We start from the raw sequence: 15,946 nt of genomic DNA, 5'->3' as shown, positions 1-15,946 counted from the left end.
ATTGAATTCTCTGTACTTTGAATACGGATCGTTCGAATGCCAGAGATGGTTAGCTTTTTACCCATGAGGGCGAACAATACGAAAGCTCGGTAGACCCTCAATAAGTCGTTGATTTTCGGACGATCTGGAGGTCCGTTGAATCCGAATCTAGTGCCGGACGATCGCTGAGTAAATATTGGGGGCATTTCCGGGAATCCGGGAGTCCGAAAACTTCCCCTCAGATCCTTGCTAGAACAAATTGTTCGAAAGGATAGGAGAGGTAAGATAAATTGGCTTGCGTCGCAAGTATGAGATCCAGAATCACAAAACAATATCTTCAAATCTTATTTCGTTTTCACATCAACAAAAATGGTTGGCTTTGACATGCATGGTTTGACCCCAGCCCCGGTCACCCCCTTCACCGAGGATGGTGCGGTGGACTACCCAGCTATCCAGCGTCTTGGATCATGGCTTGGTAGTATTGAAGGCGTGAAAGGACTTGTGGTCCTCGGGCATGCTGGAGAAGGCACCTTCCTCACCATCGAGGAACAAGTCTCTGTCATCAAAGCTTTCGTCAAATCAGTCGACAACAAAGTACCCATCATCGCTGGTATCACCGGCGAGGGCACTGAAGTGGCTGCCATTGAAGCCAAGCGTGCGAAGGAAGCCGGTGCAGCTGCCGGTCTCCTCTACCCTTCCCATGGCTGGCTGCGCTTCGGATACCAGCCTGGTGCCCCACAAGACCGATACCGTCGAGTCTACGAAGTCTCCGGTCTACCTCTGATTCTCTTCCAATACCCCGACAACACGAAGGCTACTTACAGCCTACAAACCATGTTGGACATCGCCGCTCAACCCGGCTGTTTTGCTATGAAGAACGGCGTGCGAAACATGCGCCGCTGGGATACCGAGATCCCTGTCATCCGTTCCCAACGACCGGACCTTCAGATCCTGTCTTGTCACGATGAGTACCTGCTACACACCTCCTTTGACATTGACGGTTTCTTGGTCGGATACGGAAACATTGCGCCGGAGCCTCTCATCGAGCTTATCAAAGCTGGCAAGGCCAAGGACTACAAGAAGGCCCGTGAGATCCATGATCAGCTTTTGCCTCTGACAAAAAGTGTGTATCACCGTGGGTCTCACATGGAGGGGACTGTGGCTCTCAAGCATGCCCTTGTTGCTCGGGGAATCCTGACTCACGCAACTGTGCGACCGCCTCTTTTGCCGCTTGGGGATGGTGCTGAACAGGAGATTCATGCTGCTATCAGTGCCGCATCACTCAGCAAGGTAGTTCTTTAGTTTTTGTTCTAGATTTATGTCGCATATTGTCGCATTTCAATCTTGTCTATTGTCCTCGGAGAGAAACAATATAAATTATTCCTTACTCCAGACAGGCCAAGGGAACACGACGCATCTGGTCTAAGTCATCGTATAATCCATGTAGCAGATATCCTAGAAACTGTCTCGGGTTTGGTCTTGGCTTGGTGTTGCAATGCCGAATTTCCGGCTATGTTTTTGATCCGCATCCACCGCGACCTCCGCGACCTCCGCGTCACCCCGCACTCCGCTGTTCTCCACACTACATAAACCCGACGTTTCCGTTTATCTTCCGAAGACCCTTGTACGTGCATTGCCTGCGACACGGACTCAGACGCGGAACGATGGCATCGGAGCAGTTTTCTCGGACACCTCCCTCGACCTCCGAACCTCCACGGAATGTTTCTGGCAAACGCGTCCGCCCCAGTGTGAGTCAAGAAATCGACGATGAAAATCGACGAAAAGACCCCAAAATCAGCAGGGCTTGCGATATCTGCAAGAGAAAGAAAATAAGATGTGACGGGACACTTCCATGTAATAACTGCGCCAGAAGAAAGATCGACTGTGCATATGACGCGAAATATGGCCGAGGTCGACCGCCGACTCCACAGTCCTCAACCAAAACAATCGATCGTTGCCAAGAGGATTTGCGAAGGGGTGATTCAATCACTTCATGCTCTTGGCAGCAGCAAAATTCACCGAGTGGCGATCAATCGGCCCCCGAAACACAATACCGCGTTTCCCCTGAGCCAGACGTGGAAGGTCAGTATTTCGACCCAACCTCAGGTTTGAATTTTCTACATCGCGCGTGGAAGAAGTTGTTGGTACAAAAGGATGGATCTACTTCCAATGACAACCAGCGACCAGAGCGACATCAGCCGCTCACATCAGCTGGAGATCGGCCGTTTCACGATGAAGATCACGCGTCCGGCACCGTTTTGCCGGATGCTTCGACTGCAAAGAAGCTTCAAGAATTCTACTTTGAGTCATGTGTTGTGACCTACCGCATGCTTCATCGGCAGACCGTTGAAGGGTGGATGGAGTTATTCCTGAAAGACCAACAAGATGGCAGGCCTATGGGTTGGTCGCTAGGCAATCCCAGAACTGCGATCCTACTGACCATCATGGCTATCGCAACTCTGCGCCTCCAGAAGATGGAACGAGAGTTCTCGACATATGACGAGGCGCATATTCTACAACAGAGTGATCGCTTATACTGCGCTGGTGTGAAACTTATCGAGAAAGAGATGGGTTTCCCGCGTTTGGAGTCGGCGCAGGCGCGCCTGATCCAGGTTCTCTATCTCCTTCAAACGGCTCGGATGAATGAAGGTTGGTATAAATTTGGCAACACGTTCCACATCACACTTTCTATGGGAATGCACAGAAGAAGCGATCAGAAACGAGATCTGCCTTTCAACAGCAAGAGATACAATTATATCACCTCGGAATGCTTTAAGCGCACGTTTTGGGTCGCATACATCATAGACAAATACTTAAGCGTTGTGTTTGGAAGACCCAGACTTTACCAAGATGAAGACATCGATCAAAGCTTTCCAGACAGGATTAACGATGAGGACATGACACCGCAAGGGCCTACTGCTTCAGATGATTCTACGGACTGTCATATTGATGCTGTCATCTTTCACGCCAAGTAAGTTCCCTGTGCTGAGACGATATGTCCTGCTAATTGAATGACAGAATTGCACGTATAATTGGAACCGCTTCACGGGAAGTGTACTCAGTCAACGATCTATCCCACCAAGAGCGCCTGGCGGCTGCCAACAGACTGAGCTGTGAACTCCATGAGTGGCGTGCAAGTCTACCACCTCATTTGGGCACTGTGAAGCCATCTACGCTGATTCCCAGCTTCCGACGTCAAGCTATCGCCCTACAGCTTGCCTATTTCCATGCTCTGATTCATACCAATCGGCCCTTCCTGTTGAGCGATACCACGTCCGAGGGAGTCTCCGAATGCATGTCCTCTACAAAAGCCAGTTTGGAACTCATCAACAGAATGGCAGGAGACAACACATTGCTCCATTCATTTTGGTGGACGCAATACGTTATCTTCTGCGCGCTGGCAGTGGTTTATGTTGGGGAAATTCAACGTGCCACCCGGTCCACCTACGTGATTGACGATGTGTCTTCAGGTCAAATATTTGATCTCGCAGAAAAGTGTCGTAGCCATCTCGAGCAAGCTTCTGCCGGTTTATCCCCCAACCAGCGATACAGTGTGATCCTCGACGAGCTACGATCGGAGGCTTTTAGGTGTCGAAACACACGGAATAATCCGCGCCTTTTTCAACAAAGCAGTCTTCAGCGCGCTGAGCCTGATGCTAACGCAGGTTTTGACTCTTCGGCTATCCAGGAGACGACCTTGCTCGGATCCGTTCCAGATGTCTTGCTACAGGAAGACCCTATGTCGAACGTGCTGGATGGATTTCTATTCAGTGATTGGCAGACTCTTGACTCATCTGTAAATCTAGCTTTGAATACGGAATGGAATGATCGAGCTAACATTTCCGAAGGCATTCTTCCCCTTACCAGATCCTGACTCCGTTTCCCCAACCTGTGACCCCGCAATCGGCTGGGGCAAATAACCAAGGGGCCTTCGAAACTCTCGTGGTGGCGTTTTAAGTCCGGGGCCGGATTTCACGGAAAAGGAAAGCTAAAGTGCAAGAGTCCGGGGTTGCCAAGACTTTGATCTTACCCACGATTCGCTTGACACCACTAGCGGTATTTCTACATATACCCCACGGGGTACTAATGGATCCGACGTGACTCCGACCCTGATACCCTGTCTGCTCTAAAGCCGACACAAACAATATGACTGACAAGGACGCTGCGGTGATGCACCTGGAAGACCAGCCAGGCCATGGACTATCTAGCGACGATGCTGAGTTTCTGTCTAACTTCACGGAAGAGGCGAAGAGAAAAGTCATCAAAAAGGTGAGTTCATTCTTAATTTCGGTTCATAAACAACACAATTGACAGACTCATACCAGGTCGATGTATGTATTCGCCTCAAACTATCCCATAGTCCTTCAAATCCCCAGAATTCACGCTGAATACATCAATAGATGCGATTGGTCCCTATGTTTGTTCTCCTCTACTTGGTTGCATACATTGACAAGACAAACATCGGTATGTACGCCCCAAAGACTTTTGCAATTCGTCTTCTCACCTTCGGTAGGAAATGCTAAAATCGAGGGCCTGCTTCCAAGTCTTCACATGAGTGGAATGCAGTACAACATTGCCCTGTCTATCTTCTTTATACCTTATGTTCTTGCAGGCAAGTTAAATCTAAGTATCCTCTATCTATTCCACTGACGTGTTGAAGAGGTGCCGAGCAATATACTGCTGAATCGTCTCAAGCGACCGTCACAATATTTGGGATTTTTGATCTTCTGCTGGGGTGTTATCATGCTTTGCACGGGCTTCGTTCAAAATTTCGCCGGCCTGGTGGTCATTCGTTTCCTGCTTGGTCTTTTCGAGTAATTACCCGTGTCACCACTTTGCTTTTGCTTCTCCGCTAACATGTATACAGAGCTGGCTTTCTACCCGGCGCTGTGCTGGTGATATCAAAGTGGTATCTCCCAAATGAAACACAAACTCGCATCGCTATTCTGTATACGTCTGCTGCCTCGGGTGGTGCCTTCTCTGGCTTGCTGGCATACGCTATTGCCAAAATGAACGGCGTAGCAGGGTATGAAGGTTGGCGTTGGGTTTGTCTCGCATCCTACCTGAGTCCACCCAACTTACTGACGCCCTCATCAGATATTCATAATCGAGGGCCTTGCAACCATCGCAATGGCTGTCGCTTGTTACTTACTCCTCCTGGATTCTCCATCTTTGTCTCCAGGGTGGTTGAGTCCCAATGAGATACGATACCTTGAAGTCCGCCAACAGGCATCCAGTGCACATAGCAGTCACCACGAAGGTTTCAGCAAACGAATACTTTGGAGCGTTCTGACCGACTGGAAGATATACCTTCTGATCCTGGCCAATTGGTCTAACGCAGTCCCGAACTACGCCCTGAAATTCAATATGCCTGAAGTGATCCAATCCATGGGTTACAAATCAGCGAACGCGCAACTTCTGACCATACCCCCATATGCAGTTGGAGCGCTATCAGCGTATGGCTTCTCGGTGTTCGCCGATCGATGTTCCTGGAGAATGCCTTTCATTCTAGTACCCCAGTGCTCACTGATAGTCGCATTCGCCATCTTATTCTCCAAAGCTGCCGAAATCGATGATAACATCGCGCTCTGCTACTTCGGCATTTGCCTGGCCTGTTTTGGAATGTACCCCATCCTCCCAGGCGTCAACGCTTGGAACGTTTGCAACATTCCAAATCCCCATAAGCGCGCTGTCGCCATCGGGTATCTTATATGTGTTGGCAATGCCGGTGGTATCATTGGAAGCTACATATACAAAGCTGACGAGAAGCCACGGTATCCCACTGGCTATGGCACTTCGCTTGCCTTCACCGCCGCTGGAATTATAGCAACGCTGAGCTTGGAGTTCTTCTTGTGGAGTGCCAATACGAGGAATGCCAAGATGTCGACATCTGAGATTGAGCTGAGTTATACTGAGAATCAGCTGCGCGAGATGGAGGAGAGGAGTCCTCTTTTCAAATATACACTATGAATAGCCTGCAATCGTACAGGCAGCGATACACGTATCTCGAAGTAGGGTTCTCAATAGTTGCGGAATTGTATATCACAGGAGCAAAAACCATCTTTTTCTTCAATTTCTCAGAAGTAGAATTGACAAAGAGCGCTCGTTTTCTGTACGGTCTGAGCAGCATTACAAAGTTGATCAGTCTGACTTAGATACTAGCGAAGGAATCGAAGGTCTGAGCTTCAGCCCCAGTCCACAAATAGGTCTGGTGTGTAAATGTTTTGATTTAACACTCCATCCTAGTATGGAGTATAAACAGAAGCGTACGAAGTATTCATTGCGTGGATGCTCGTGGTATGGCAGATACTCAAATGCGGCTCTCCGCTTCTGGAAGCGGAGGCATCAATGGATCACAACTTACGGAGTTCTCCGTCCCGAAATCACTCGCAGGAAGGCTATGTGATGTGAAATTGCAGGGAAAACAGAGTGTCAGCAGCAGAGAGCAAGAACAAAGGAAGACTTGTGGAAAAAGAAGATCGAGGCCAAAGAAGCGAAGGGATGGCTTCGAAGCCTCATCATCTCGAGATGCGCCGATCACCAATAGATCCAAGGCGGGAAAATGCATTCCAAGCTACATGAGATCTTCAACCAAAAATTACCAAATTACCAAATTACCTTTGAACATCGGCAGGTGGGTTTGGCTATGATCACAATGTGATACCCGAGATCAAAGTCCAAGAATAGCTGACTGGTCATATCAGCCCTAAAGCCTTGCAGCTGAAATGTTTGAAACACCAAGATCGTGTGGCTGGTCGCCTCGTGACATGTCCATTCAACCTGGGAAGAAAAATCCAACGAGAACCATGGATCGAAGCACGACTAGACACTAAAGTGTGTGATTGCACAATAAGGCCATGTTAAAGAATCAAAGGACAAAGCATTTGCTACCATCGCTCGAGTGCGGCTACAAACAACATCGATTGACAAACCAATCTCGCGACGAGAACAAGTTCGATTGTAAATCGGACTTGGACTTGCAATTGAACCGTGCTGAGGACGGCACAGAGCCGTGAACGTCTGTCGCTGACTTTGAAATTGACAAAGCTCGGTTTACCGAGATCAAAGGCTGTCGGATCGAGTGCCGCCTTGTCGTTCAAGTCATAATTTCAGCCACATCAGCCACCGGAGGTGCCAACAATGAATGATAGAGTTCATTTTGGCTTCAACAAAGGAAGAAAGCACATGACACTTCTTCTGTATACACTCGATGGTTGTATGGATTAGAACACAGCTGTCCTCGGCAGAGAGAGAGACGAGTCACCCGGAGGTGAAGTACGGAGTAAAAGAGAGGAGATCAAAGAATGTTATGAATTGTCGGGTGAGCGGCTCCGATCACATTTTCCTATTGGGGCGATGTACATAAGCCACCTCTTAGAGAACGGGAATCAGCAAGAATGCCAGTAAGAAGACGTGCTTGAGACAGGATGAGAAATCATTGGAAAGTGCATGGAGTAGTCAAGTCCACCGCCAAGTACGGAGTAGTTTATAGGGCGGTGGATGGAGACTGGGTCAGGGAAGAAGACCAATCAGTAGAGCGGGATAGGGAATATTTTGGCAGCCCTAACAGCACAGGGGGTGCTAGGAACGGGCCACGACATAGCCGGAATGAAAAGTGGGCCACGATCTAGCTTCCCCTATTTTTTGTTCAATGTTTTCTTTAGGCAGCGATATCAAGGAAATGTTGTTCTTGGCTTTGAGATTTGGCTTTTTATTCTTTGCCCTTGTGATATTGCAGTACGAAAAGTCAGTATCGCCAAGATATGATGTTCTAGCCAGCACCGCCACTTTCTCTGTATTTACGAAGTACGTTGGACGCATATAGGTCTGGGTTGATCCCAGTATGTGCCAAGCGCTCAGATGTGAATGGCGAAATCCGTAAAGCTTGGCTGGGAATGGGGCAGTAATCCCCACTTGAGTGTTTCAAAAAACCTGAGCTGTTCAAGTTAAGATCAAGTAAGATGATGGTATCACATTTCGAGTTGCAGAGCTGAAAGCGTCGCCACAGCCCGAAACAGGATAAAACGATCGACAAAAGCCCACGTTTTGGCGACAGATGACAATACCATACCGGTATTATACTTACCGCATGCGTGATTTTTCTCAACACCGGTTGCCCATTTTTTTGGGTTATTTTTATTTTTCGATTGTCATTCAATGTCGTTCTTAGTCTTGTCTTTCACCTTTGACCCTTTCACCTCGACCATGCCCTCGCTGGTGGCTCAACCCGCGGTTAAAGGCGGCCTGTTCTGACCTGCAGTCGAAACTTCGAAACTCTCCGCTTGGTAGCGATCGACGGTACCACATGTATGCTGTACGAAATGGTGTCGAGTGCAAAAGCTAATAACTTCAGGATTGACAAATTCCCCTCCTTTCAAGAGCAATTCGCCCCGACTCGGCCTGTGGCCAGGCAACGACGGTCTGGTCGCATTCGCCTGCTCAAAATGTTCTCTGCCTTCCTCCGTCGAGCCACCTCCGTCAAGGAAAAGATCCCGATCTTGAACAAACTGCACCTCAACTTCATTTTCCTCCACTATGCCTATATCATGTCCTGGGCCATTCTGGGTTCAATCATCCTGTACCCGGAGGGCAACATCCGCTACATCGATGCCCTCTTCCAAGCCGCCGGCGCCGCCACCCAGAGTGGACTGAACACCGTCGATCTCAATGGCCTCCGACTCTACCAACAGATATTCCTGTACCTGATTACGTGTCTGTGTACCCCGATCTTCATTCACAGCGCGCTGGTATTCATCCGATTATACTGGTTCGAAAAGCGTTTCCAGCACGTGGTTCGAGACGCTCGAATAATGCGACGGACCCGGTCGCGGATGGACACCGTAACCGTGGACCGGGAAAGCGAAGATGTCAACCGGGCGGAGCTGGGAGTCAGCGGGCGACCGATTGTCGTGGTCCGGGATGGTGAGGGCGATGCGCGGGACGGTCGGTTGACGGATGCGGCCAGCAAAGCCGTCGATTCCGGGATCAACACCCCGGCACGGACAGCGAGCGTCGACTCCAGCTCTGAGGACACAGACACCAGCGCCGAGCCGCGATTTGGACTTGGTAGCTTGAAAGTGCCAACGCGTCTGGATCCCGAGCGACACATTGCTTTCTTGGAAAAACAGCGGAAGGATAAAGGTGCGCTGCGCATTCCCAGTCCTCGGGAGTACGATCGGGGTGGTGCGCCCGAGGCGTTAGAAGAGGATTTGGAACAGGAGGATGAGCAGGCTCAGCCCTCCGATGACCGCAAGAACGTCGCAGAACACCCTGAAGACCATGATCAGCTTGGTCCACTCGAAGGACCGCACATTACCATCAATGAGCCGGACATTCCCAGAAATCGGCCTCGCGGCAACACCTTCCCTCGATTGGAAACGCGTCCTACTTTCCGTGAAACCAAGGACGGCAATGAAACTACGACCCTCGCACCTACCACAACCAAGAACACGTTCAGGAGCGTGTTCAGGTCTCTGACGCAAGAGCGGGATCTCAACACCCAGCCTTACCTCAGCTGGAATGCGACAGTGGCCCGAAACTCCAATTTCGTTGATTTGACCGAGGAGCAGCGTGATGAGCTTGGCGGTATCGAATACCGTGCGCTTAAGACCCTTGCAGTTGTTCTCATTACCTACTATGTCGGCTTCCATCTGATCGGTATGCTGAGCATGATCGGCTGGATCATGACAGAGGACAAATGGGGCAATGTCGTACGTGCGGACGGAGTCGGCCGACCGTGGTGGGGAATCTTCACTGCTGCTTCTGCGTTCAACGATCTGGGTTTCACGTTGACACCCGACTCCATGTACTCCTTCCAGACAGCGGTCTTTCCTTTGCTGATGCTGTCATTCTTGATCATCATCGGTAACACCGCCTTCCCGTGCATGCTTCGTCTCATGATCTGGGTTCTCTCGAAATTCACTCGCACTGGCTCTGCCCTTTGGGAAGAGCTGAAGTTCCTCTTGGACCACCCCCGCCGATGCTTCACTCTCCTGTTTCCCCGAAACGCTACATGGTGGCTGTTTGCCATTCTCGTGGCTCTCAACGGTATTGATCTGATCTTCTTCGTGATTCTGGATGTAAGTTTCCAACTACTTCCGTTCCTTGTGACTACCACTAATCACCTCTCAATTTAGCTCAAAGATTCTGCCGTCACGGCGCTATCTCCTGGCATCCGAGTCGTGGATGGCTTCTTCCAAGCTGCTGCCACACGAACCGCCGGTTTTGGAATCATCAGTCTATCGGAACTGCACCCGGCAATCCAAGTCTCCTACCTGATCATGATGTATATCTCCGTCTTCCCTATCGCCATCTCCATGCGTCGAACCAATGTCTACGAAGAGAAGAGTCTGGGAATTTATGATGCCGCCGATGAAGACCACGACGAGGAAACGAACGCCCCTACCTATATCGGAGCTCACTTGCGACGCCAGCTGAGTTTCGATTTATGGTACGTGTTCTTGGGTCTTTTCATCATCGCTATTTCCGAAGGTGGTCGATTGCAGGAAGATACCGACTACTCATTCCAGCTGTTCACCGTCCTCTTCGAAGTCGTGTCAGCATATGGAACTGTCGGTCTATCTTTCGGATACCCAACTGCCAACACCTCTTTCTCGGGGCAGTTCAACGTGGTATCGAAACTAGTCATCATCGCCATGCAAGTTCGTGGTCGGCACCGTGGCCTCCCCTACGCTCTGGATAGGGCCGTGCTTCTGCCCTCCGACGCGCTCAATAGACACGAAGCGGAGCAGGATGAACGTCGCTTGCAGCGCCGTGCATCAAACCTCAGTGGTGGCGAATCCTTCGCACGTTCGCGTTCTTTCGCCCCTGCACAGTCTCGCACCCTCTCCCAAGCGAGAAATGACGGCGGTGTTGCGTCCGGCCATGAGTCTCATGACTGGAGCTTGAATCCTGCGCCGAATGCGCCTTCCGTTGTCAAGCGCTCCTCGACTGTTCGATCTAACCGGTAGAAAATGGGCGGGACTTTTGCTGTTGTTTATACCTATAGAGTCTGGGCGTTTTGCATATATCTTTTGGCGGATCGATTGTTGTTGCAGTGCACATATATACGCACTATTAGCTTGTGAATATCTACTTCTTGAATCTCAACACAACCCTCGGGTGTGGTAACAACCTTGACGTAAAAAGTTTACCTTCTAAAAAGAGTCGTGGAGGCTGTTCCCCGGGACCTGAAATCACCTCGCCTTGACCTGATTATAGATATTCGACTCACTCGATCTATCTTAGAACTTAATGACTTTTATAGCGGGCGCAATGGTATCTCTAGAGATGCACAAAGAGATGCACAACAGCAATCTATGTCAGTGTTCTGGCTTGTCTCAATCCACTTAGATGTTGGACGTTGTGGGGAAATAACATTTGGACTAACCCGTTTAGAGCGCAGCTATCCATGGGTCTACAGCGGAATGCATCGATGCCTATTTCGGATGTATAGAGTCGGGGGGGTATTCATGACGAATGGCGAGATAGTTAGGTTCGGTCAGTGGAAATTCTCCCTCTTTCATCAAACAAGAGTTCATCGACTGTCTACGAAGTCGACAGCTATCATGGATTATCAAGATCCACCCCCCAACTACTCCACCCTGGAGTTCAAGGAGCCAACCGAAAATACCATCGTCCAACCATCTGGGCCTACTCAGATTCCCTGGTATAACCCTCGACGCTGGCCTCTGGTGCGGACAATATTCGATGAAAAGATCCGTTGGTATAACCCCGTTGGCTGGACCCGGTGCACCAGAATCCTCGTCCCACTATTTATCCTCGTTATATTGATCGTCACCGTCATCCCCGTCGAAGTGATCAAAAACCGATATCCCAAGTATAGGCCGCTGAAGTATAACCTCGTGGACGAGTACTCCGGTCCGACCTTCTTCGACCAGTTCAACTATTTCACCGAAGAGGACCCAACAAAGGGTTTCGTCATCTACGTCAACGAGACAACAGCTACTCATCTCAACCTCACACACGCAACAGAGTCATCCGCAATCCTGCGCGTGGACGCGCAGACCCGCAATGCAAAGCACGGACGAAACTCCGTGCGTATCGAGTCGAAGAAAACATACGATGAAGGTCTCTTCATCTTCGATATCATTCACACCCCCTTCGGCTGCGGTACTTGGCCTGCTCTGTGGTTGACAGATGGATACAACTGGCCAAAGAATGGCGAGATAGACGTTCTTGAAACGACCAATGAAGGAAGTCATGGAAATGAAGTCACTCTTCATACTACCAAAGGTTGCTCGATGAAGGATGTCAAGCGCAAGCAAACTGGACAGATACTGTCCAAGAAGTGCGATGACACCAATGACGGAAATGCAGGCTGCGGAGTCCTGGGGAATGCTTCCACCTACGGCGAGGCGATGAACAACAACGGCGGTGGCATGTACGCACTCGAAGTGCGTCAAGAAGGTATTCGAACTTGGTATTTCAGTCGTGACTCTGTTCCCAACGATACCAGCCTTGTCGATCCCAACACATCGCTCTGGGGAACTGCTTTAGCCGACTTTCCCAGTACCAAGTGTAATATTGGTGCTCATTTCAAGAACCAGAGTATCATTGCCAATATCGATTTGTGTGGTGAGCTTGCGGCGCAGACGCAATACTACGATACTATGTACCACTGCCCTGCTACATGTACAGAGTTTGTGGCGAAGAGCCCGGCAAGCTTTGTCGATGCTTATTGGGAGTTCAAAAGTTTTAAGGTCTATGAGTCTGTGCGAAAGCAGCAGAGTGATGCCAAAAAACAGGAGGATGCTAATAAGAAGGATGAAAAGGACAGGAAGAAAGCCGATAAAGCACAAAGTCAACAGGGTAATGGTGACACGACAACCTATGTGTATCACCATCACCATCACCATCACCATCACAACCACGGTTTGTTCAGCGGTCTGTTTGGGATCTTTGGGCTGTGATGTTGATTCAGGATAGGGATATTCCCAAGATCTGTGATTTGCTGCTTACATGGTATCATTTGCGGTTTAATTAGCTGAAAGGAGAATTCTGGCTTGTTGGAATGAACCGAATCTAGATGGATGTGTAAATTGCTTTGTTGCGATCTGTGTACTGTTGTCGCTGGAGTTTAGCAGATTGAAGAAAAGCTTTGATAAACCGTGCTTGAAATGTCTTCCGCTAGGGTAATATGGACTTTGCGTTAGAGAATAATATTGGAAGCATCACAACCTTGGAAGATAAGGAGGCACTCACTCTGCGCGTTTCTCTTGAAGGGGAAATAAGCACAGTCAATCTTGTACCAATACCTTGTCCCTCAATGGTGTGTTGTGTGTTGATGGGAAGTAGCCCGTTCGCCTCTAACAGAGACATTTCAAAACAAATGCCCAATACATGCTTCCATCAAAATTTGGGGCACTGAGATCGATCAAATTGGCTGAGGGTCACGGATAAGATATGTAAAGAATATCTCCGGCGGTTATGGTATATGCAGCCAGTGACTTGGGTTAGGAGCTCGGCTCAATGGGTGACTGACTCCATGGATCGCAAGAAAACAATACCATGCGCCGAAAACAAGTTTTTCGTTGTGGAATAGGTGGGCCCCCCGTTCTCATATCCCATTTCTATAAATATCGGGTGATTGGATATATGCTGAAAGATCAGCTAATGAACTCCCCTAAACCTCCCTAAATCGACGAGATTCAATCGAACATAATGATATTTCGATGGCACTAAATCGACATAACTTGGGTATCTAACAAAGATAAGCATTCCACGTGCGTAAAGACTGCGCTGCGTTGAGGTCATAGCTGCCGCAGCAGACTACCATCAGAAAAAGGATTCTCAGGAGCCATATCCAGCAACGGTTTCGTAGCATTGCGATCTCCTGTGGCGACGCCGTGACCGGTTCTCTGTTTCCGCGGCGTAGCCGTGCTAGCTGAATGCGCAAGGAGACTATTTGGCGTGAAATCTTTCGACACCGGTACATCCGGAGTGGTGTATGGATTTGGCTCGCGCTCGCGCTCGCGCACGCTGCGGGTGGTGTTGCGGCGCTGCGGGACCTCTGCTGGTCGTCGCCAGGAGGTTGATGGTGGGATGGCGATGGCACCCTGTGTCAGCTCAGGTCCGGTTGCACCATCGATGAGTTGCATGCCTGGTTGGACTTTGACGCCGTGGCCTTTGCCTACACGGCTGTGCTGGGGTGGTTCGGCGTAGACGGGTGTCAAGTCGACGAGAGGCTTGTGGAAGGATGAGAGGTCTGGGGCTCGGGTCATGGTGTTTGATCGGCTGTTTGGAACTGAGTCATACGATGTGCCGGCCATAAGGCCACCGGTGAAAGGTTCTTGTTTGCTTCGCTTTTCCCGGTCTTCTCGTTCGCGCATTGCGCCTTGTCGTTGCGTGTAAGTACGACCCAGAAGTCCGGACGGGGAGAATGTAGACGTTTCCACTTCTTCGGGCGAGACACCTGAGATCAGGGCTTCTTTGTCGGTGAAAGGCCCAGCCACGTCTGTGTCGATTGTTGGGGCATTGGGGTATGAAGATGGTGGGGGAACGTGTCCTCGTTGTGCTTTCTTTCTGGCATAGATATCCTTGGAGCTTGATGGTCGCGGCTGATCAGAGCTCCTTCGGCTGGGGGATTCGGCTGGGCTTTCCCGGTCTAGCAGCGGGACGTCATGGGGTATGCTTCTCTGTCGAGTTGACCTCCTGGTGCCGGAACGTTTGAGTGGTGTATCGACATCTGCCTTCTGGCAGGAGCCTAGCTTGTTGACGAGGTACCAGCTTCTCCACTTCTGTACAGCTCGATACCACTTGTCTGCGACATTCCTGTCGCTGGTCGAGAAGAAATGGAGGAAGTTCTCTGTTGAAAGAAACATGGATGACTTTTGCTGGCTTTTGATGGCAAAGCAGAGCTTCTTTGGTGGTTTGACATCTTTGTTCAAAGCCCGCGCACTGGGAAAGTAGATGTCAAAGTCGGATAAGTGGCAGATATTGGTCTGCTCTTTCGCGATTTCCTTCTTCGAAATTGTCACCTGCCCATCTGCACGCAATGTGACAAACCGCTTGTCCCATTTCCGAGGGCGTTGGGAATGGTATATTTGCACGGTGATCGGAACCGGCGGCTCAGAAGGGGCATGCGCGGCATCAAGCTGGGCGAGGGCTTCCACGCTGGACGGTGGAATGATGATGAAGCGATTTTCGGAATCGTGGGACCAAGAGTTCATCACGCCTCGTACATGCTCATACCGGCGCAGAGGGCGCTCGAGGCCGAGTTTAGAGAAAGACTCCATCAGAATGAACTTGTCGGCATCAATGTCGCGAGACAGATTCTCGGCCGCATCATGCAAGAGGTCCTTCACTTGAGTTGACGGAGTGACAGCGAGGTTTGCCTGGGCATCCCCGTACGTGACAAGCGCATGTCGCTCCCCAGCATTCACGGCGCTAACAGGGGCATCAACACCCGGAACCACGCCAGTCCCACCGACTCCAATGTATTTCGGCGCATGGTCGGTTTTTTTCACATGGTCTCTCACCTTCAAATTGACCTTTTGAAAGAAAGATTTGCGACCCGGTTCCCCAGACTGCGCGCTGCGTGGTGGATGCGCCGGTTCGCCTCGGGGTAATCTTTGTCGCGCGTCCACTTTTTGCGGGGGTTTTCCAATGGCGGACGGTGGCGGTCGACTCTGCAGCGACTTATCGCCGCCAGTCAGCTGGTCCATCGCATCTTGCCGGTGTGTATCACGTGCGTTTATTCCCTCTTCGGTGTGCCTCGCAGCACACCCCGTCCGGGGACTTTCTCTCGCGGGTTGCCGTGGTGGAGTTCGCGCGTGGTCCGAGATCGCGGGTGTGGGAGGTGGGCCGTTTCCAGTTGTCGGTCGATTGCGACGGTATCGAGATCGACTTCTTGCGATCGAAGGGTTCTGTTCACCCATGCTGGTTGGCGCAGAGGAGGCGGACATTTCGATGTCTGCACCTCGCGTGCCACGGTTCTCGAGGAGGA

General features: G+C 50.3%; 6 protein-coding genes across 6 annotated transcripts; 5 read left to right on the top strand and 1 right to left on the bottom strand.

The window, feature by feature from the left end:
• Window positions 1–348: 348 nt before the first annotated feature.
• Window positions 349–1,281, top strand: N7506_010986 (dihydrodipicolinate synthase family protein; the record flags this gene model as incomplete). The annotated part of the gene is made up of 1 exon (XM_056960279.1): window positions 349–1,281. One exon carries the CDS (start codon window positions 349–351, stop codon window positions 1,279–1,281), a length of 933 nt encoding a protein of 310 aa, XP_056806434.1.
• A 362-nt stretch (window positions 1,282–1,643) lies between these two features.
• On the top strand, window positions 1,644–3,899 carry N7506_010985 (Zn(II)2Cys6 transcription factor; the record flags this gene model as incomplete). The annotated part of the gene is made up of 3 exons (XM_056960278.1): window positions 1,644–2,950; window positions 2,998–3,775; window positions 3,828–3,899. 3 exons carry the CDS (start codon window positions 1,644–1,646, stop codon window positions 3,897–3,899), a joined length of 2,157 nt encoding a protein of 718 aa, XP_056806433.1.
• Window positions 3,900–4,125: 226 nt separating this feature from the next.
• On the top strand, window positions 4,126–5,949 carry N7506_010984 (putative MFS transporter; the record flags this gene model as incomplete). The annotated part of the gene is made up of 7 exons (XM_056960277.1): window positions 4,126–4,248; window positions 4,305–4,310; window positions 4,380–4,443; window positions 4,493–4,591; window positions 4,640–4,793; window positions 4,847–5,024; window positions 5,077–5,949. 7 exons carry the CDS (start codon window positions 4,126–4,128, stop codon window positions 5,947–5,949), a joined length of 1,497 nt encoding a protein of 498 aa, XP_056806432.1.
• Window positions 5,950–8,423: 2,474 nt separating this feature from the next.
• N7506_010983 (potassium ion transporter) lies at window positions 8,424–10,949 on the top strand (the record flags this gene model as incomplete). Its single annotated transcript, XM_056960276.1, has 2 exons — window positions 8,424–10,058; window positions 10,116–10,949. 2 exons carry the CDS (start codon window positions 8,424–8,426, stop codon window positions 10,947–10,949), a joined length of 2,469 nt encoding a protein of 822 aa, XP_056806431.1.
• Window positions 10,950–11,546: 597 nt separating this feature from the next.
• N7506_010982 (glycoside hydrolase family 16 protein) lies at window positions 11,547–12,911 on the top strand (the record flags this gene model as incomplete). The annotated part of the gene is made up of 1 exon (XM_056960275.1): window positions 11,547–12,911. The coding sequence occupies one exon, from the start codon at window positions 11,547–11,549 to the stop codon at window positions 12,909–12,911; it is 1,365 nt and encodes a 454-aa protein (XP_056806430.1).
• An 840-nt stretch (window positions 12,912–13,751) lies between these two features.
• Window positions 13,752–15,905, bottom strand: N7506_010981 (uncharacterized protein; the record flags this gene model as incomplete). The annotated part of the gene is made up of 1 exon (XM_056960274.1): window positions 13,752–15,905. One exon carries the CDS (start codon window positions 15,903–15,905, stop codon window positions 13,752–13,754), a length of 2,154 nt encoding a protein of 717 aa, XP_056806429.1.
• Window positions 15,906–15,946: the final 41 nt, after the last annotated feature.

This window comes from Penicillium brevicompactum (assembly GCF_028827555.1).
Source record: "Penicillium brevicompactum strain IBT 35665 chromosome Unknown utg000007l_segment0_segment0, whole genome shotgun sequence".
Taxonomy (NCBI): Eukaryota; Fungi; Ascomycota; class Eurotiomycetes; order Eurotiales; family Aspergillaceae; genus Penicillium; species Penicillium brevicompactum.
Note: the sequence above shows the minus strand (reverse complement) of the source record. Positions and strands in the feature narration are given on the sequence as shown.